At 21.1% G+C, this 24,568-nt stretch overlaps 3 protein-coding genes across 3 annotated transcripts; all 3 read right to left on the minus strand.

Moving 5' to 3' along the window:
• Positions 1–2,555: 2,555 nt before the first annotated feature.
• PmUG01_08017700 (Plasmodium exported protein, unknown function) lies at positions 2,556–3,813 on the minus strand (the record flags this gene model as incomplete). The annotated part of the gene is made up of 2 exons (XM_029004324.1): positions 2,556–3,542; positions 3,694–3,813. The coding sequence occupies 2 exons, from the start codon at positions 3,811–3,813 to the stop codon at positions 2,556–2,558; spliced, it is 1,107 nt and encodes a 368-aa protein (XP_028861024.1).
• Positions 3,814–15,181: 11,368 nt separating this feature from the next.
• Positions 15,182–16,351, minus strand: PmUG01_08017800 (Plasmodium exported protein, unknown function; the record flags this gene model as incomplete). The annotated part of the gene is made up of 2 exons (XM_029004325.1): positions 15,182–15,958; positions 16,154–16,351. The coding sequence occupies 2 exons, from the start codon at positions 16,349–16,351 to the stop codon at positions 15,182–15,184; spliced, it is 975 nt and encodes a 324-aa protein (XP_028861025.1).
• A 2,876-nt stretch (positions 16,352–19,227) lies between these two features.
• Positions 19,228–21,796, minus strand: PmUG01_08017900 (Plasmodium exported protein, unknown function; the record flags this gene model as incomplete). The annotated part of the gene is made up of 2 exons (XM_029004326.1): positions 19,228–21,519; positions 21,686–21,796. The coding sequence occupies 2 exons, from the start codon at positions 21,794–21,796 to the stop codon at positions 19,228–19,230; spliced, it is 2,403 nt and encodes an 800-aa protein (XP_028861026.1).
• Between the last annotated feature and the right edge of the window lie 2,772 nt (positions 21,797–24,568).

Below are 24,568 nucleotides of genomic sequence, written 5' to 3' on the forward strand. Positions count from 1 at the left end.
ATTATTAACAAATTATATTCTACTATGTACCTTAATTATATGTAGCATATACTTGTTAATCTATATTTTGTATTAATGTATTCTATTAAACATGTTAATATATGGATGCAGTATTTTACAATTCTCATTTCCGAGGGTATAATTACACTGTTTTCATATGTATTACATGTTCTGTCTTTATGTACTTATATATGTCAATTCATATTAAGGTGAACATATATATACATATATATATATAAACAGCACAATAATCTAGGGTATATAAATTTTTATATTTATTATTGTTTTCATTTGTCCTGCGCCACTTTGTATACTTTGCTTCTTTGCGATTTCAAAGTTATAATATTTCCTGTATCTTTTTATTACATTTAATACATGCAAAAGTTTAAATAAATATATGCATATATATTCTTTAATTTACAACTTTCTTGCTATTTAACGAATTCCTATGTCCCTTCATTTCTGTTTACCCCCTTTTGCAAAAATAGATCTTTATTAAAAACTTCATTTTTTTAAGTATTCCCCTTTTCCTTTTTTTTAAAATCAATTTTCCATGCTTCAAGCTAATTTACTTTATTCTCACTCTTACAGTGTACACCTTTTTTTTTTGTTCATATATTAGATGCAAGTTTCTTTTTTTTTTAATTATTTCGCTACTACTTGTTTCCTTCTACTTTTCTAATATCAACTGATTAATAGTATACGTTGATGTTTTCCATATTTTTGCTTTTTAAAATTTTGTATATTCGTGTCTATGAAATATGTGAAGTTTAACTATCACGCTTTTATCATACTCTCATCAAATACGACATTCATAAATCTATTATCAGTATTTCATTTCTATTTTTCCTTTTTAAAAATGCATTTATTATGATACTTTTGTTTATTCTTTCAAATTAACTATTTTTTTTAAGTGTCTTCTTTTTTTCTTTTACCTCTATTAAATATTATAATTCATATGATATATTAGTTACAAATGTTTCACTTATTGTAATTTCATTTGTACGATTATTACTACGGCTCTTATAGTATCGTGTAATATTCTGTAGAATTTATAACATTGCACATAAATATACCAATTGTTTCAGAAAACTCTTCCTGCATTTTCTTATTTTTTATGTTTAAACTTCTTTTCTTTTTTCTTTTATTTTTTTTAGGGGAATAATCAATTGCATATTTAGTTTTTTTCTGATATGAAATTAGAAGCTATATTAACTTTATAATCTAATAACCAAAATTATGAAAAGCTGAAAAATTCATCATATAGTTAATAAAAAATATTAAAGTTAGGCATTTCAAATATACCCAAAAAGCAGATATGTTTTTTACATCAATTCATAGAATTATAATAAATGCATTAATACAATTTTCTTTTATTTTACACATTTAAAGATTTTTCTACAAAAAAATATATGTATTTTAAAAGAAAAATTAACATACCATATGAAAATACCTATATATGGATTCTCCTATTTTTGTAATTAAGTTAATTTTTAAATAAACAGATTGTTCTTTAAAATAAATTTCTTCCTTAGATACAAAATAAAAGTTGTACATAAATTCAAATATCCTATGAAATTACTCCATTTTGTAGGAATTATTATTGTATTTTTAGAACAAATTTATTTTAACGAATGTTGTATCCAATTGTATAACAAATTTATTGCACTTCCCAATTTACTTACCTTTTTTTATGTTATATTATAAATATGCTTTTACGACATGCTTTTACGTGAGCACACTATTTTGTATTTTCAACTTACATTTTTTCATGATAAAAATTAAGTACACAATATCAACAACAAAAAATCTAGCAAAATATACGAATGATTTACTCTTAAAATATTCTGTACATATCTATAATAATTTTCATTTGAAATATGTAAAGTATTTACACTTTTTTAAAACATATTTTTATTAACATTAATTTTAATATAAACTTTTTGTTGAAAGTTTTAATAAAGAACTTTTTAAGTGCCATAATGTCTAAATAAAACTATATTTAAAGAGTTTTATTATACATATGTATAAATATATTAATAATTCATAAATTCAATAAAATTATGTAAAAATATGGATTTCATTAATTATACTAATTATACAAGTGTAATATTTAAGCTGTTAAATTAAATATACCTTTATGTAACAAATAAATTTCCTATAGGAAGTATAAGATATTAATTCAAAGGAATGTATAAAATATAAAAATCATAAAAGATTTATGACAAAATATTATAATCCTACTATTAAAATAACTCTTAAAAAATATATTTATACATATACAGGCATAGAACAATATTATTTCTAAAATACATAATAGGTGTTATTACACATTATTCTAACAGCATGTGTAATAAATTTTCTGTGTGTATTAATGCTACAACATATTATTTAAAATATTTTATTAGGTATAAAATATTTTATTAAATGATAATATAAAAATGAATACACGAAAAGAAAAAAGAATTAATATTTTAATATCTTATGAACAAATAAAACGGTGCTGAAGAAAAATTAAAAGGTAGAAAATAAAAAAAGAGAAAAGAAAAGAAATTTCATTTCATATACATACGTTTTAATTTTTTTTTTTTTCTCTTTCTGCCTTTTAATTTTTTAATATAATAAGAAGTTAGTACAAATGATATGACACTCAATATAATGGGAACTATTACATATTCCATAGCAGATAATGCTACGCTACCAACAAAAAATAGCGTTGATAAAAACGGTATTTTTTTTGAAATTTTCTTGTCATGTTTTTTATAATACGCGTCAAAATGTTTTTCTATATCAGAATTTTTTTTTTTCACTAATTTTCCTTTTATATGGTCATAATCATTATTCTTTGTAACTGTGTAAAAATCTTTCAAATGGGATATATCTTTATTTTTAAAAGATGTGTGTTCATTGTCAATAATCTGTGAATAATAATTATTATCATCATCTTCATCATCATCATCTTCATCGGACATATAATCATCATTAGGATGTGTGAAATACATTTTATCATAATTTGGGAAATTAGAATATTCGAAGGATGGGTAATCATTTCTTTCCGCATGAGGATAATCATATCGTTGCGTCGGAGTATAGTTATTTCGAGGAGAAGGAGAACAGTCATTACGTTGCGCGAGTGAATAATTACTTCCTTGCCAGCTTGAGTAATTTCTGTTTTCAAAGTTTGGGTAATTGGCATCTTCAAAAGATGGATCATCATCACCATCAAATGGTGAATCATCATTATCTTGGAAATTTGGACAATTACCATGATTATAGGATGGGAATTTATTACCTTGAAAAACAAAATAATTAGGACTTTCAAAATGAGGAAATTTCTTCTGATCATAATATGAATTCGTTAATTGTCGTACATTGTGAAAATAATCAAAGTCATTCTTGTTGATTCCATCTGTTATATGTTCACAAAAATCATCGTTCATGCTTTGAAACTTGCTTCCAACTTCTGCTAAGGATCTGTTATCTTTAAAATTTAATACATCCTGGACTTTACATTGTTTGTCTAATAAGATTTTATTGATGTTCTAAAAAATATGATAGGAAACAACATTAATATAATATATTTGTTTTTATATAACATATTAATTTTTTAACTTAAAAAAGAAAAAAACTTTATAAAATATTAAAAATAAGTACAAAAAACAATGTAAAATTTCTTGCAAGTAAAATTATTACATCATCAAATAAAGGTTCCAAATTCCATACTGAAGCAATAAGCAAAAATGCTTTCGTAAAAAATGATGACATAAACATACTAATTTCCCCCTTCTTACTGTACCCTCTTAAAATTCCCATAAATACACAAAAAAAAAAAAAAAAAAACAGATTTCTATACTATTTATTCAATAAAAGTTTATAAAAGTTCAATATTTTATGTTTTTTTATTTAAAATTATATTTTATTTTAAAATTATGAATGAAATTAAGAAGTCACATGTTAAAATAAATAAACGGTAATATTTAGTTCAAGGGAAATTAAAACAAAATTATTAAAAAAAAGGAAAGAAATGTAAAGTTAAAATAAATGGGAAATAAAACCCTTAATTTCATTTATAATATAATACTAAATTAGTATGTGTTTATTATATTATAAATATTAAACATATATATATTAATAATATTATATTTTAATTGTTACGTAGTAAATAAATTCATAATATTTTATTCATTTAAACATTTTTAATTAAATAATTTTAGACGCTTTCCTCATAAATTATATAAGATTAAAAAAAAAAAAAAAAAAAAATGAAAAAAATTTTAAGTTATCTAGGTATAATTAATTCTAAACAAATTTAGTAATTTTAAATTATGTGGAAATACTTTTGTGATAATCCCATTACCATTATATTATTATATTTATATATATAATAATAATTACAATGACCTTAAATGAAAAAAAAAAAAAACATATAATATAAAATAAAAGAATTATTAATGAATAAAAATTTAATTTTAAACACAAATTAAAACATTGTTTTCGTTAAGAAAATATATTAAATAATACAATATTTACAATAATGTTAATAATTAAATAAGGATTATGTGTTTTTGTTTTATTTTCATTTTAATATATATTAATAATTTTCAAAATTTAATTTATGATAATATTAAATAACAATAATAGAAGAAAACAATGGATATTAATAATTATCAGCTTATTTCCATCAAAGTTATTTTTTTCACAATATTATAAGAAAAAATTCACGAGTTTTAAGAATTATAAATATATAATTTTCACATTTTCTATATATTTTTTTTTTGTTTATTTATTTTTTCTATTTATGTGTTAATATATTTTCATTTAAGCAAAAAAAAAAGATTTGTGTTCATGTATGTACAAATTTAAAAGAGAATAAGCATAACGATTCTAAATTTACATTGTATAAAATACGTAAAACACATTTTATATAAATTACACAGTTGTAAAAGAATTATAATTAAAGTATTCATAATTTTTTTCTTTAATAAAAAATATATATTAAATATGGTTTTTTAATGGATTATATAGTAATGTTACGTTTTATTATTTATAAAATAATAATTATATGCCCAAACCTCCTCTAGCGCTGGTTGGTAAACATCATAATACGTATGGTATAAAAGATATATTACATTATTTAGATTATATAAAAATAGTATTAAATAATTATAATATAGAGTTTTTATCTTTATTTTTATGTTATTTGATGAGCATAAGGAAGTAACTTAAAAGAAACGTTTATATTAAATTTTCTTCTATGAATAAGGTTAGAGATATATAGAAATTGTTTTTTCTTTTTCTTTTATAAGGAATTTTGTAAGACAAATTTATATTTATGTTACATGGTATACATGTGTATATAACATTATCATGTAAAACTGCGTTCTTACATGTGAACAAAGTGTAATAAAAAAATTTACTTCACATCATTAAAAATATGCATTTTTCCTAAAATATAATTATTTATATTTTAATATTTTTTTTATAGTTCTGTACAATCGCCTTTTACTCTATCCTTTGATTAGTCATCACAGAAATATTATGTATTACTATTTTGATAAGATATTTAAAACACAATTATGAATATGATATTTTATTTTGTCCTTTATACTTAAAACATCTAAATAGTTATAATTCAACGGATACTTATTCTTATAATACACATTTTCTAACAAAATTGTTATTATAATGCTCTCCTACTATTAATATGTCGAATTTATAAAGTTCATAAATTCACACTGTACTTACTAAAAAATGTACCCATTATGAATACCATTCTGAAAATAATAAAATCCTTTAAAATTACAAAAATGGCATTCTTCTATATTCTTTTATTGCTGAAGAAACATCATTATTTTTTTCTTACCTTTAAAACAAAACAAAATGAACAATTTATCCTTATTCTATTTTGAATGTAACATAAATACCTGGACACCTTATTATTTAAATTTACGTGAACAAAAATAAAAGATAGGATCACGCAAAAAAAAAAATATAATATTTGGATGTAACCCAAAATAGTTTTATTACATTTCCTAACGGGACTTGTCAAAACTGAGAACATACGTTTCTCTCAATTACTTATAATATATTATCTTTATTTATAGTACAACTCTATGAACAAATTAAACTAATATAAAAATATGAAATATTGAAATATATATATAACTAATGTATATATAAAAATATAAATCAATACTTTTGCAAATATTTTGTATGGTTACATATGTATTTCCACATTATCTACACAATTATTTATCAATAAGAAAAATGTCCTTCAAACATGATTTTTCTGGAATAAAGGTAAAAAAAATAAATGTACATTTCAGAATATTACTAGTAATATTCATTATTTTATACTAACTTTTCTATTAAAACGTGTGAATTGGTGTGATAATTTAAAGTTCAACAACAAATTTAAATATCTTAAATAACATATACATTTTAATTGGAATAACTTATAAGCACATAATATTATAATATATATAATAAGGGGATTAAGAATCCAATTTATATGAAAATAGAATAACATTTGTTCCTCTAAATACGTTAAGTTACAAGAGTATTAGCTCAAAAAATTAAATATTTTAGTAATAATTGAAATGTAATATTTTCTATATTTAAGAGAAGGGTATAGGTGTATTAAACCCTGAAAACAAAAATAGCTATACAATTTTCTCACCAGAAAAAATGGTAGCAAAAAAAGTTTTAACATTCATACAGGTGGATTTTTTCTTCGACATTAATTCATCATACATATGTACAAAATAATTAGTGACATATATGTATTAGTCAGATTGATGTGAAATTTCGCAGGAAAAAAAAACTTAAGTTTATTAAAATCATATATACAAGCTTTTTCATACTTGAGAAAGTAATATAGTACAGAACCTTTTAACTTCTCTACTTACGATATTTTGCTATTGCTATGTACATTAAAAAAATAATATAAGCGCAAAAATACTATACATAAAAGCAATTATTTAGTTTCTCTAATACAACTAAAAAGAAAAAATATATATATATTATTGCTCTAATTTATACTTATTTTTACGAAGTTCAGTTCCATATCTTCTTGCATATTATTATGTTATATATACATATTGGCACATTCCATAGAAGATCACTATTTTAAATTATTTATACTTTTAACACATAAAAAGAATTAATTGACATATATTTTTATCTTGTATTTAACTATTTAATTTTTATTTATTAAGGTCTCTCTGTTAATAATAAATAAAGAAATAAAAATTACAAAATTTAAAATTTATTTTATTTTTTGTTTTTCATAGAACTCTACCTCTGCACTAAATAGTTCTTAACGATCAAACAAAATAATTTAACTCAAAAATTACCTTTTTTTTCCGTTTAAAAGGATAAGAAAATGGTAAAATATAATTAAAATATGTATAATATAATTTCACTCAAGAATAATAAAAATTTACTTGATCACATATTTACTGTTTTTTTCTTTCATAAAAAAACATAGATAAAATGTGAAGTTATATTTTAATAAAATATTCATTTACATATTAAAAATTTTGCATATTTTTTTTTTTTGGACCTTACATATAAAAATTATGAAAAAAAAAAAAAAATTTCACTAAATTGATAATATTTTATTTATTTTATCAAAGAAAAAATTGTGTACGTTTATATTTTAACTAAAATAAAATATATAAAAACTGAGGATTTATGGAAGTACATTTTTTTTCAGAAAGAATATAAACATTTATTAGACATTAATTAAATTATGAAATGAAAAACAATTTAAATATAATGATTATATTTAAATAAAATTGTTACTACAAAATTTAAGTGTAATTAATATAATCGTTATAACAAAATTTCGTAGAAGTTTAATTGCACACCTTAAGATTGCTGCGCAACGCTGAAAAAAGAAAAAGGAAAAAATTTATACCTTGAAAAATTAAAAGAAAATATAAATATGGTAAAATGATTATTTATTTTAAATTTGTGTGTGTATATATATTGTTGTAATATGAAATACGGAGTTTTCGTAAAAGACCCTAAAAAGATGAATCAAAAGATTTTTACTTCGTAATAAATTCTAAATCACTAATTCAAAATTTCAAAATATACGTGAAATATTTCTTTTTCTTTTTTTTTTTTCATTAAACATATATATATATATATATTTTTTTTATTATATATTATTATGCAGCTTTCTGGTGAATTAATCCACTTTTTATCTACTTTTTTAATTTTTTTAAAGATAGAGAATAAATTTTCTTTTAAAAATATTCACCTTTTTTTTATCAAATGGATCATTTATATAATTTAAATATGCAAAATAAAAGTTTATTGTTTTAAAAATTATTTTTCTGAATAATGTAAAAAACTCCAAATAATTAACGAATACCACTAATGCAGCTCAATAAAGTTTAAGTAAATATGCAGAAAAAAGTACTCTAAAATTATTTTTAAATTGTGTACTCATTTTATCATTACCCTGTTTTGAGATATTATTACATGCTACTATATTTTAATAATGCAGCTTATCTGCATTATCGCGATTTGTTTTATCTAAAAGAGTCTAAATTCTATTTTTATTTTTTTCAGATTCTTATTCACCATATCTTCCACAATATCAAAAAAGTTTTTCTTATACATATCAAATAATTTATTGCATTCATTTAATGGTTCTAACAATCTGTTTTCCTTTGAGTTTGTTAATTTTCCTATGTTGTTAATATTGCTAATGACATCATATCTGTACTATAAATTATTTAATAATAACATATATTAAAAAAATGTTATATTTTTATTTTCTCATCCAGTATATTGTCACAATGCATATATATATATTTATGTTTGCACATATACATATATAAGATAACGTATATTCCAAATCATGGAAACCTTTTCTTAAATTTATCTTATTATAATATCGTCTTATCTATATTAAAATAGTAAATATAGAAATTTTTTAAAAAGGAAGAATAATTACCTTATCTCTGATATTATCTTTATTTTTTTATAATTTGTCCCCTCTACATATATTACTTATATTTTGTATATGTTTCATACAGGTGCTAGTAGTTGATTTACTTTAATTCATTTTGCACTTTTTTTTATCATTAAAAGTTGTTAATATTTTTAAAAAATGCAACTTCGCAAAAAAATAATTACAATTATTATAAATGTACTAACAAATGAATAATATTGTTGAATAACTCATTCGAAAATACTATCTATAAGACGTATATTATTTAATTATTACATATAAGGAAATTTACATAATAATTACTAACAATTTAGTGTTAATTATATTTGATACTTATTTAAATATAGTGAATTATTACAACAAAATAAATTCTTTTCTCATAATAAATTATAATACTTAATTATTTTAGTAAAATTTAAGGATAAAAAAAAAATAAAAAATTTATACTTATAAAAATATATTTTTTCAAAATAAAAATATTAAAGAATACTGTTATAATCGTAATTTTAGTCCAAAAATAAAACTATATTAAAATAATGTTGTCTACTTTAAATGCTTTATTTATAGCAATTAAGAAGAATTATTTCACGAATAGCTAAGTAAAAAATGACCGGTACATCATAAATGAGGAAATTTTTTCTTTACTTTTTTTGTTTTTGTTACTTCATAAAACATTTATTATTAATAATAATGTATATAACAATATTAATATTAATACGTCTAATTTTATATAAGAATAAAAAATATGTTCTTTTTTAGATCTACAGTAAAATTTATGTGTACGAAAAATATATAAATTTCAAGGATAAATGTATGTTAATGTAAAAGGGATTAACAATTTAAAATATAAATTATTACATTTAATGTAACTAAATGAACCATGCAAACAATACTTTCTATTATGTAACAAATTACCTTGAATTTTCATAATTTAATTTGAAAATAAGATTACTTCTTCCATTAACCTTATAAAAAGAAAACAATAATATGCATTAAAAATTCATAAAAATTTATAATTTTGTAACTTATGAAAAGAGTAATTGCTTCCGTATGGTTGTAAACAACAATTTTAAAGCAAAATATTACCAGTTTATATATATTTTATTTTTTTTTAATTTATAAATTATGTGAAAATAAAAATTATATTTACCATTCTTATGACTCCATAGATTTATGATATTTTAATTAAATTAATAAAGAAAAATGACACCATTTTGTAAAAAAAAAAAAATGAGAAATTGGGAACACTACTAAAAATTGCAAAAAATCTGGAACCATTCTAATGTATGCAGTAAATATGAAAAGTTGTAACATACGTCAACAAAAAATATTTTCAATTTAAATTAGTAATTTCCATAGTAAACTCTTTATTTAAATTTGTAAAGAATTCAGGCAAAAATTATCCTTTGTATTTTAGTTAAAAGAAAATTACTAATAGCTAGATGATATATAAGTTAGAATAAAAAACAGAAAAGAAGAAAGATATTTTTTCTTTTTATTAATATATATTTAGTTATTTCTGCTTTATGTATCGGAGTTTACTTAATGCTTATAGCAAATATATATAACAGCCCATTCTTTATAACTATTTTTTTAATTTATAGCAGAAATTAAATTTTATATATAAAATTCTTTTTAAATATTGCTTTCATTTCAATTATATTCTATTTTAAATTCATAAAATAACATAAATGTTAAATTATATATTGCTTCTTTTTTTTTTTTACTTTTATTATGCATTATCGGTGCACATTATTGTTCCGCATTATAATATGAAGTCTAATCTTTTTATTTTCATAATAAAAGATAAGATTGTCAAACAAAATAAAATAAATAATTAAATCTTGTATATATTATAGAAAATTTTAGTGCACATCTTATAATCCCCCAGATAATGAACTTAGAAAAAGTTGCGCAAAAAACATTTAAGTAAAAAAAGTTAAACAGAATTAGTGTAATTTCAAAAATCTACCTTGTTATTAAAATTTTAGACCCAATTTTTGTAGACTCTTCTATAACCATATAACAACTATTAAAAAAAAAATTGTTAGTAACAATAATGAATTTTAAGCTATTGTTAATAAGGCAATAAAGTATACACTGTAGAATTCTTTGACCAAAAAATTTATATATTATACGTGTATAAAATAAATAAATAGAATAAATGAACATTTAAAGATAAATTAAAAATTAGTTTCACTTTTTTCAAAAATATAAAGTAACACATCAGTTATAATGTATAGTTAAGCATATAACGATTAAAATGTATAAATGAAGTATTGCAAATTCATTTATTAAAACAAAAGAACAAGAAAATATATATTTCTTCAAATTATTGCATCATACAAATATACATATATATAGGCAATTAAAATGTATTATAAGTAATTATGCTACTCACTCTTGAATAATGCAATCATACGTTCAACATGTATATATAAGATGTTATATTAACAAATATAACTTTCAAACATCATAAAAAGATTAATAATATCAATATTTTCTTAGTTTTTCCTTTTCATTGTACTTCATAATAAACGAAGTCTACATACTAAAATCAACAATTTATAAGAATCGTTAAATACAAATATATATATATATTATTACTCAAATTTCAAAATACCAGTTCTGAATCTACATTTTTAATTAGTTTAAGCATGAGAAAATTAAATGATCTAAAAAATATATTTATTATTTCGTAATTAGTCCGTGCCTTCCAACTCCCAATGTATATTTAACACTGAGATAAATCCCATAAAGATATGTAAAAAAATAAGACTATATTATCCATGAGCAATAATAATAAGTATAGTTATAAAACTTATATAAGTATAACCTAATTTTATAAATGTACAAGAATTTTCTTTAATTATATTATTAATATTATAATATTTTTTTTGAGCTTTGTGTACCAGAATTTCTACACATTTAATTTGTCTATCATATGATTTTGAGTTTAGCTGATATTCTTTATCATAGCTCTCCCATTTCCTCTATTTAAATATGACTTCGAAGAAGCCTTATTTTTAACACATTGCTTTTCAATTCAATTTATTTTATTTAAAAGGTTTTCTTTTATAAAGATCACGCATTGCATCGGATTCCATCAGTTCTGCTAATAATCTATTTTTGTTCATATATATGTTGCCGTTTCCTGGATGTCCGTGTTACTTATTACATCATTATATGCGTAGTACTACATATTATTCTAATAGTTCAAATTAGAAAAAAAAAATTATACGTTTTTATTTCTGAATAATAGAATTTATAATTTTATATATATATATATATATAAAAGCATATGTAAAATTAAATAATAGAACAATGTTTTCGCTCCCATTAACTTTCGTTGTTCGAATTATGTTTTGTTATACATAATAACAAAAGGGTCGATTGTGAAAATTCAAAAAAAGGAGAAATTTTATCCTATTCTTGCATCTTTTTTTCTTTTTTTATCCTTCCTACAATCTTATTAAAATATCTTTTTGTAACATTTTGCACTGGTTTGAATTTTATTGTAATGTTTAATTTACTATAGCGCATACTCATTATTTTTTCAGTATCTTCTAGAGTACTAGAAATAGATAATATATTTTTAGTAAATAAAACTATAAACAAATTTGCTACTTAACATTCTATTTTAGTTTAATGCTTTATATTAAAAAACTTTATGTGTACTTCAATGTTACAACTAGTAAAAAAGCACAAAAATGCAAAAATAGGAATTGTGCAAAATATATGTTATTATTAACTCGTTTAATTTTATTTTTAATATAATTAAAAAAATCTTTATAATAAAAATGAATTTTTTTTTCTGAGAAAAAGTTATAATACTAAGAAATTTTAATGAAAAATTAAAAAAATAATAAATGACTAAAGAAACCAAAAAAAAAAAAAAAGAAAAAAAACGTACTTGTTTCCGCCATAAAATAAAACTAAATTATTTTAAATCAAAATTAAAAAAATAGAAATACATTAATTACAATTATAATAACATTATTAACTTATATAAAAATAATATTTCTATAATTTAATTTATAATAATATATATATTATCCTTTATTCTCAATAACGATAATAAGAAAAAAAATTCAGAATATGTTTTATACGAAAAAGTATTGTAAATTTGTGTATTTATTTTTAATTTACAAAGCACATTTGATATTTACATAAGTAATTAACATAATTACCTTTTATACTAGTGTAATACATTAATACATTTTTTCAAGATTATGTGCGTAAAATTAAATGATTCTATATTTAATATATAGTTAATAAAGGATAGTGATTTTTATATATTTTTCTTTAAATATTATCATATGCACCTAATTTAAGCATACTAAAAATAACACCAACGATTATTACAATTAGAAAAAAATAAATTATAAAACTTTTAAAACACCCCTATTCTTTATTATTATAAACAAAGTTTTATATTATGAAAAATTAACTTGTCATAACAATTGCTATATTTTTCTTTATATAAAGCATGTATGTGTTTATATATTTATTCGAGAAAACGAATTTTTCCTATTTGCACATTTTACTGTTTTAAACCTTTAGAGGTGAAAATGGAATCTCTAAACGGATATATTAAAATAAATAGGGTTATTTTTAACATTTGCAAGACCATGGTAATTATTCTAATTTCTATACTAAAAATACACTAGAACGTGTAATTAATGTATGTATAAGAAGATTATATTTTAAAATAGCATTTAATAAATTTTTAATACAGCTCTACTTTTAATTTCCTAGTAAAATCTTAATTTATACTTAAATCTTTTGATAGCACAAATGTTACCTCAATTAGTTTCGTTAAATGGCATTACTGAAAAGCTTTAGACATTGTCTACATTTTAATTTACATATGTTATTACATTACTCATCTCCATTTCCACATACATGCATATATATATATATATGGATGGATGGATATATAGTTATATATATATACATTTATAGATATAGATAGATGTAGAAGAACTGTAAAGGAGTATTATTTTTAGTTATTTTTTACTGCTTAATTTTTATTAAAAAATTATATATAATATATATTGAACATCGTAATTTTAATTAATCAACGTCCCCGATTAATCTTAAGAAGGATCAAAAAACAAAATTAATATAAAGCAAAATTTTTTTTTTACCATTCTACTTGCTCGGTTATATGTTGCCTCATCATTTTATTTCAAATAATCCATAGTAAATTAAAACTAAAATTAGCTTATTTCTTTTTAATGTAAAAACTTAAGAAGCGCATAACTCTTGTAATGCTAGCAAAATTAATGATTATATCATATATAACAAAAAATTAGTTTAGCACATGTTTGGTGCGCCCCTAAAGGCGTTAAAGTATATAATGTAGTATGAATACGTAAATTATTACTTTCTTTTCAAAGATTAACTTTAGAATATAATTCTAGAAGTATTTATTAAAAAGTTTTAAATACCTAACTTGTCATATTTATACAGTATTCCAAAAAAATAATAATTTTATTTGTCTTTTTGAAAACAAAAATGACTTGTATTTAAATATATTTTAAAAGGATTTGTAAAAATCTGACATTCAAATAACCAATTATTTGTGAATTTCAGAAAATAACATAATGCTTTTAAGATAAAAATATTTTATGTTTAAATTATGTTTAGTTATATAACTCATAATTTCACAGTTTAATACTAATGTATGTATATTTTTTAAAACAAAATTCCTATGTACATATATTATATATATATACAACATATACATTATATACCCATAGATATTCATAGAAAATATTTAAACATATGTATGTATGGTATATAAATACATATATAAGTATATGGGCAAAAACTATTGAATAAAACAAAAAAAAAATTATAATATAGAAATTATAATTGTTATATGAAAGAATATTACTATCATATAACTGATGAGAATATAATAAAAAAAAAAAAAAAAATGTCAAAGATTTGGATTTTTCACTTACATAAAAAAAATTGAAAAAAAGCGTTAATCGGATATATTTGTTAAACTCAGGAATTTCATAAGGTTTCATTCCAATGCACTAAGGAAATTTTTTATAAAATTAAATTCATTTTAAGAATATTTTTTTTTACAATTGCATTATTATATAGCCTTTCTTTAATTAAGCTAATTCTTGGATTTGTTTTTCCAATCCATTTATTTGTAAATAAAATAAAATAAAATATGAGTAATGAAGATAACATTTATTGTTTTCTCAAAAACTGATTATGAATATTTCTAAGAGTCCAACATAAATTTACTGTTTTAGTAAATAATATGGTTAATAAGAGTAGTGAAATCTTGTATTTCCCAAAACACACTGATAATAATGTGCTCACTGATATAAACGATGGAGTTCTCAAAAAGTCAAAATAGTTTATAAAATTCCTAATCCATCTACACTTATTATTTGGACATTCGACATTTTGATCAGGTACATTTTCATTCTTTTCTTGAACTTCGGAATTAGCTTCTTCTGTGTTTTTTTTTTCTATCCCATTTATATATGAAGGAGCGCAAGCAATAGGATTGGGCGATGGCATCACGTTTGGATTGGGCGATGGCATCATGTTTGGATTGGGCGATGGCATCATGTTTGGATTGGGAGGTGGGAACATATTTGGATCTATGTTTTTTAATATATTTGAGTCTATGTTTCGTAGCATATTAGGGTCTATGTTTCGTAGCATATTGGGGTCTATGTTTCGTAGCATATTGGGGTCCATGTTTGGTATTTTACCTGGGTTTTGTTCATATTGTTTAGCTAAGGATGACATATCTAATTGATTAAAATATGACCTCATCATACCTTTAATTTGATCCTTTTCATTACTGTTACATCCCATTTTGTCTAAGAAGTTTTTCTCATACATATTAAATACTGTATCAAATTCTACAGATGGTTGTGCCAGTAATCTACTAGCTCTTAAATATGTTTTTCTTCTCATGTTGTCAGTGTCCACTTCTTCATTTTGACTAAACTAAAAATTATTGTAACGTATTACAGCAAGTTCAAAATAAAAAAGTATGAGTTGAAATAAAAAAAGAATTAAATAACTAAATAATAAAATATTATTTTTATATTTTCAATTTAACAAAATCAGTGCTATACATATATCGGTATATACAACAATGAAGTAACATGAGATCTTAATTTTTTTTATTTATTAAATTACTTTATTTGAACATTGTGTTATCCATAATAAAATGGTAAACAGAAAAAATTTACATAAGGAAACTGTTCTTATTATTATTTTATCTATATTATTAACATTTTTTATTCTTAATCTTTCTACATCCTCACTTATATAACTTTTAATTATACATTTTTCTGATTTCTGTATTGCTGTAATAATTGATTTACTAAAAATCATTTTCTTATTTTTTCTATTTTTTTAAATATAACTAGTTCATAAAGAGGTATATATAGTTTATTTTAAATATATAAAAATGTGTTTAAAATTGTATACATATATATATACATATAAATTATTAAATATAAAGATGAACAAATTTATTATATCTTTTATTACTTCTATTATTTTAAATTCTTCATATTAAAAAAATTATTAATTAAATATTACTAATTTATATATAATATACAAGAAGTTAAAATAAGAATTATTTTATTCTAGAATGCTACACTCTTTATATAACAACATACAACTATTTTAATTATTGTACTTTTAATCATTATTCCAAAATAATAAATTGCTTTCTATCACAAAAAAAATGAAAATAATTAAATATATTTTTATATAATTTAAAAATAATAGTAAAATGAGGGAATATCTAAAAGTAAGGAATTCTTTTTTATATAAGTTATAAAAAAAATCTTCAAGATATTTATTATTCATTTAAAAAAAAAAAAAAAGAAAGAAAGAAAGAAAGAAAGAGCCATACTTTAGTATATGTATAATAATCAATAGTAAGATTAAAAATAGATGATTATATAATCCATAAGTTGTATTTTTTTTTTTTTTTTTTTTTGTTTTGTCATTAAATAATATATTGAAATGACTAAAAATAAAAAAGAGATAACTCCTTAAAAATAATATAAATATTTAAATATAGTTTTTAAAGATAATTTAATAATTCTTTTAATATATAGAAACATATATATATGATTTTTCATATACCATAGTGAAATGGTAAAAAATTAAGAGTTTATAAATTTACTTTTTTTTTTTTATATTATATTTAAAGTATTCCATTTAACAAATTTTTTAGTTTATTAAAAATGGATAATGAATGATGATTTAGGATTATATTTATTTTATACATTTGCAACATTTCACATGTAATAATAACAGTTAATAATTATTACTTTTCGTGATCTAACAGTAAAAATACTATATTGTTTATTAAATTAAGAAAAAATATATCAGTTATTGTTATATTTGCACCCATTACCATTAGAATTCAGACATACTATTTTATTTTTAAAAGAATATTTATATTTTTTTTATTATAATAAAAAAACTTATCAGTAGTTAATGCTCATATTATTTATACATGCTGTTGTTTGTGTTTTTTTTTTTTTTTTTTAAAACAATATATTTTTAAAATATATGTAAAAATATAAAATATAAGATACAGTTATAAAAATCAGGCTTTTTATTACACAGTTGCCATTTGCGAAAAATTTGTTATTTTTAAATCATTAATAACAAAAAAAGTAAAAATTAGTAAACACACATAAAATATTTAAATTCATAAAAAAAATTTCACTATTTATATTTCTTAAATAGGTAATTCAAAAAAAAAAAAAACATATGAAGGCAGTAATACATATATACATATCACTTCTTTTATGAAAACCCAAGTTTAATCTTGTTTCGTTTGATTAAAGATATATTTTTTACGCGAACTTTTATTAAATTAGTGACTCAATAAATAAAAATATTTTTTCTTTCAGCATTAATAAAAACATATTATATATACATATATATTTGCATAATATTTAATCGTAACATTTTTATTTTGGTTCTGTGTGTTTCTTTTTGAGTGCACGACGACACCTCATTTAAAAATGGTTATTTGTTTAGTAAATAGAAATAGAACTTTATATATAAGGTCCATCTAAATATTCATTTACAAATAAGTTATTATATTATGCTACAGTTTTAATATGCGAATATTATAAAAATAAAAATATAATTTAATAATTATTTTTTAAATATATATATATATATATATATTTTATATATAGTCATTTTTACCCTCTCTTTTCATTCATTGTTTTGGTTTCACCTCAGTCTTGGACCATTCTAGATTTAATTACGAGAATTATTTACAAATTAAATTGATAATATCTCTCTTTGTTTTTTAAAAGTTAAGAATATATAATTAAAAAATAAATAATTAATTTTTGTTGTATTTAATGGAAATTTTTTCTTTTTTGTGTTTATAATTCAGCACAACTCGACTCCTTTTAAAGCATGTGCAAAAACTGATAGACAAAAACATTAGTAAATTTTATGTACTTTTTTATCAAATTGTTTTAATATAATATTTAATAAATATTATGTGGTATGTACTTTGTATGACTATAAAAATAAAATAAAAACAATGTTAATGAAAGCAATACATATTTTTTTTGTTTGACTAATATATATATATATTAAAACGTAAAATATACATTTTTATAATTAATAGTTTATACAGAAAACAAAGCAAATCAATTTGGGGTTTAAAAATAAATGAATTGTTTATTAATAAAATATAAAAATAACAAGTATGTATTTTCTTAAAATATAAACTAATATAATGAAATGTATGGTAAATTGTAGCTACCGTTATGGACTTCATAATTTAATTGTGATATATATATATATTTATTTATTTATTAAAACAAAAATGCATAAGAACATTTTTCTTCAAAATACCAAACTATACAAAGATAATGAAAAAAAAAAAAAAAAAAGAAAAAGAAAAGAAAAGAAAAGAAAAGAAAAATATATAATTAAACAGCTTGGTTTAAATTAATGTAAATCTAAAATAATATGTTATATGTATAATTCATAAGGTTGTTATTTCTAAACCTTACAAAAATGATATTCATTTATTAATTTAACACTTCCAAATCATAAATCCTAATTACAAATACTACAATTTTATATATATTATATATTGTAGTATAAGTATTTATTAATATATAGGTTTACACTTTCACTGATCCCTTTTTGCATATATATATATATATATTTTTTTATTTCGTTTAAAAAAATATATTATTGTAAAAAAACATTTATCGTCTCCTTAATTTGTAATACATGCTTTTTAATTCCAAATAAAAATTTAACACTATTACAAACATCATAAAGTATGCGAAATAAGTAGCATTGAAATACCCGAGTGCCACAAGCAAAAGTGCATTTACGCCAAGTTTAGGATTAATGCCTAATAAATTTAATCCAAACATGACCTTTGAAATTTTATTATTATCATCAGGTTTTTTGATTTCTTGTTCGCTTACATTATTATTTGCTCCTGTTCCTTGAACATTTAAATTTTCATTAGATTGAAGTTTTTTATTGGGTTTTTCAAACGTTTCCTTTTTTTCTTCAGTTTTTTGTTTACATTCAGTACCATCCTTTATTCCGTCTAATTTTTTAAATATCTCATCATTGTATTCTAATGCATCTTCAAATACTTCGTTTTCCTCTTCATCATTTCCATTTTCAATTACCTCTTTATTTTTTCCAACTTCTTGTTTAGGTATATCATCTTTTTTTTTACTTTCTTCTTTATTTATATTTTTGTTTTGTTCAATTGTGTCAAGTTTTTGAAAAGTATTTGCATTTCTTTGCACCTGTTCAAATAAATGAGCATTTCTTTTCATCTGTTCAAGTAAATGCGGATTTTGTTGCATCTGTTCAAGTGGATTTAAATATTGTTGTGGTTGTGCATTAGAGCTAGTACTAGGTTGAGGAACTTCAAATAAGTTCGAGCTTTGTTGCATCTGTTCAAATGGATTTATATATTGTTGTGGTCGTCCATTAGGGTAAGAACTAGTTAAAAGCTGTTCAAATAAATGTTTGCTTTGTTGAGGTTGTTCAACGGGGTTTAAACAATATTGTGGTTTTCCATTGGGGTTCGTACTAGATTGAGGAACTTCAAATAAATTCGTGCTTTGTTTAGGATTTTCTGATTGTTTTAAATATTGGTGCGTTTCTCCAATAGGGTCAATACTTGGTTCAGGATCTTCAAACGTACTAGAACTTGGTTCAGGATCTTCAACCGTGCTAGTGCTTGGTTCAGGATCTTCAAACGTACTAGAACTTGGTTCAGGATCTTCAAACGTACTAGTACTTCGTTCAGGGACTTCAAATATTTTAGTACTTGGTTCAGAATCTTCGAGTGTACACGTTTTTGGTTGAACATTTTCAAATGTGCTTGTACTTGGTTGAGAATCTTCAAGTATGCTACTGCTCGGTTGAGAATCTTCAAATATGCTAGTATATGATTGAGGATGTTCAAATGAACATGTACTCGGTTTAGGATCTTCACATGTGCTAGAACTTTGTTCAGGAACTTCAAATATGCCATTACAATGTTTAGGATCTTCAGATATGCTAGTACTATGTTGAGGATCTTCAGATACGCTAACACTAGATTGAGGATTTTCAAATAAGCTAGTATTATGATGAGGACCTTCAAATAAGCTCGTACTTTGTTCTGAATTTTCATATATGTTACTACTAGGTTGAGTATCTTCAAATACGCCAATACTTGGTTGACGATCTTCAAATGTACATGTACTTGTTTGAGGATCTTCAAACGTGCTAGTAATAGAATAAGGATCTTCAAATATATTATTATTTTGTTGAGGATCTTCAAATATGCTAGTACTTGGTTCAGGATTTTCAAGTGTACACGTTCTTGGTTGTGTATGTTCAAATGTGCTAATATTTGGTTGTGTATGTTCAAATGTACTAGTACTTGGTTGAGCATTTTCAAACGTGCTCGTAGTTGGTTGAGCATTTTCAAACGTGCTCGTAGTTGGTTGTATATGTTCAAATGTACTAGTACTTGGTTGAGCATTTTCAAACGTGTTCGTAGTTGGTTGTGTATGTTCAAATGTACTAGTACTAGGTTGAGCATTTTCATGTGCGCTAGTATTTGGAAGATGTTCTGGAAACATGTTTGGATAAACTGGAAATTTCCCAAACATATCTGGTGGGGGTTGAAAATTCTGAAATACATTAGGTGGAAGTGGAAAATTTTCAAGCATATTGGGAGGAGGCGGAAATTTTTCAAGTAAATCGGGAGGTGGTGGATATTGCTGACACATATTTGGATTTTCCTTAATCTGTTCCTCTAGGGCTTTGAAATCTATATTGTTAAAATAAGAGTGCATCATATTTTTAATTTGGTTCTTTTCCTGATCATGTAATTCCATTTTATCCAAAAATTTATTTTTAAATTCACCAAATACTGCATCAAACTCTATCTTAGGTTCCGATAAGAACCTGCTAAATGTTAATAGCATTGTTCCTTCCATATTTTGCTTATTATTAGCACCATATTGACATGTATCCTAAAAAATTTTACAATAATCAAAAAGTATTTGTATATATTTATTTATATTTACACATATTTATTTATCTATTTTTAAATTAACCAAACTTATAATAATTTTGCATATACATATATATATAAGCATAATAAAAATAATTTTTGATGTGTTGCTGCTGTGAACTTACTTTGATTAAGCATTGTATAATCCATACTAAAAAGGCACATATAGAAATTTTAAAAATGGGAAGAAAAATACTTTTTCTTTTTTTTCTATCTTTTCTTTTTAACTTTTCCATATCTACACTAGCATAACTTTTTTATGTTGATTTGGTCATCTGACTTGTTATAATATACTCCTTTAGTACATTTGATTGTTCTAATACTTTTATTTCATTAAAAGTAATTAAAATTTTATAATATATAAAAATAAGCAAAAAAAAAAAAAAAACATAAAAAAGTGTATGAACCTTGAATTTTATTATTCTTATATGTTATTAAAACCATATTAATCTTATTTTTAAAATTAATATAATAATAAAAAAAAAAAATTTCGATTATAGAGCGATTTTTTTTAAGAACAAAAATTCTAAAGCTGAAGAAAAAGAATAATAAATGTTATTTAAAAAAAAAAAAAGGAAAAACTTAAGGAATTTTTTTTAAATAAATAAATTTTAAATTTTAAATATCTTTCTTAGAAATATAAAAAGAATATAATCTTATTTAATTAGTAAGCCTTAATGTACAATAAAATTATTAGAAAAAGTAATCCACATTCATTTTACTTCAAAATTTAGTATTATGCGGTATAATAATATATTAAAATGAAATAGTATAATTATTATATACATAGTAATAAATGAAAAAAAACAAAGTAAATAATTGTTGTGAAGAATCACCTTGCACGCGTTATATAAAATTGTAGCGAAAGGAGTTATGAAATTTAAATAGATTTAAATATATTACAATATTTCATATAAAACACATTCACTTTTATTTTTTTCTAGTGTGGTGTTATAAGAAAAGACCTACAACACGGCTGGCATTACTAATTCGTGATAAATATATATTTTTTAAGAACTTCTATAATAAAGTAAAAGGTATTGTTTTATTTGTATTTATAATTTTATAACATACAAATATACGTTTTCCTGAACACATATCTTATAGCTAAAGGTATAATATATATATTAATGCGCTTATATAATAATATATGTTGCTCATGACTAAATTCAATTTACATTATATTTATAAAAAAAAAATTAAAATATCAACAAGCTTTAATAAAATAACTACTTAAAAAAGAGAAAGGCCAAAATTATATTAAACATTAAAAGAAATACGTGCAACCAATTTAAAAATATATTTACTTTATTGGTATTTTTTTTATCTTTTTTTTTTATCTTAATTTAAATATTAAATTTAAATTACCAAAAGAAATCTCCTTGATTTTATTATTGTTATTCTTTCATAAAAAAAAAAGAAAAGAAAAGAAAAGAAAAGAAATTAAACAAATGCATTATGAAGTCTAATAATTAATAGGCTCTTTTTTTCTGCTGATATGTAAACAAAAAACAAATTGTAAAAAAAAATAATTCTAATTTATATAAATAACCATATGAACAAAATCAGCCCAACTGCGTTGTTTAATGTAACAAAATATATGTTCTATAATTTGATAAAAATTTAACATTCTATATAATTATCTTAGAGGTTTTTCATAAAAATAAAAAAATAATGGGTCTTACATTTTTCATTGAATTCTGAAAGAGGTTACATTTAATCAAATGTTAAAAAAAAAAAGAAAAAAAAAAAATAGATTTTTAAAATAGCTCCTTCATTCCATAAAAAAAATCTTACAGCGAATGGTGGCAATAGTAGTAAAGCACATAAATTATAAGGCAAATATAATATATTATTAGTACATTGTAATAATTTAATATAAATAACTTTATTTTCAAATTTTTATTTAAACATTTTGTGTTCTATTAAAAATAAAAATTCAACGAAAAAACGATTAAAGATAGTTCATTTCTGTTACTTGTGAAGAATAATAATAGTATGGTAACAGTAAAAAAAAAAAAAAAGTGCTGATTATATTATTTTCTTATAAAAAATACATATTCTATTGTTATATACTTTCACTAAGAAGGAACAAATACAAAAATTATTTTATGCGTAATTATGTTATAACAAACTCTTCCTTCCCTTCCCAGTTAATAAATTAAACATGAATCTACTTTCATATATAGCTACTGTTAACAATAAAATAAACATTTCTATGTCTATTGCGCAAGTACATTTTTAATCATTATATATTTCAGTGTATTCTGTTTTTCTTTTTTTTAACTATTTGTATTTCATGTTAAATTAGAGTATATAAAAATTGAAATATTGAATTTTTTTATTCATTTATTATGCCCCCATAAAAAAATATTTTTTAATTAATTGTTTTTTTTTTTTTGCTAGCCATAATTTAAGATATCAACTAATCTACTAACAATTAGGGACTAAAGTATAAAACGTAATATAAGAAAACACAGTTCTCTTCATTCCAGGGGTTATTCCATTCTTTAGTGTTTTTTTTATATTACAATTAAGCAAAGCATTATATATATATATATATATACATAATATGTATTAATGCTCAATAAATTAAAGCACATAGGAAAAGGGATAAATTAGGAAAAAAAAACTATTACAACTACAGATTCAATAAATTAGAATAGTTAAAATTCAATCATTAGTTATATTATATAACTGTAGAACAATGTTTTTCGCTGATATATCACTTAGACACACCAATTATTATTTTATACCTATCTAATATTATTATTTATCATTCTTTGAAAAATCTTTTCATATTTTTCATGTTAATACAATTTTCCTTTTTTTTCTAATAGTTCTTTTCTATATATAATTTTTTAATTAACCAATTAATATGTATATATATAGACATATATAGACATATATATACATATAAATATAAGTATATAACTTAAAGTGAAAATTTTCAATACTTTATCAGTGGATCGTTACTGTATTAACTTATACTTTCTAAAACATTTATA

This window comes from Plasmodium malariae (genome assembly GCF_900090045.1).
Source record: "Plasmodium malariae genome assembly, chromosome: 8".
NCBI lineage: Eukaryota > Apicomplexa > Aconoidasida > Haemosporida > Plasmodiidae > Plasmodium > Plasmodium malariae.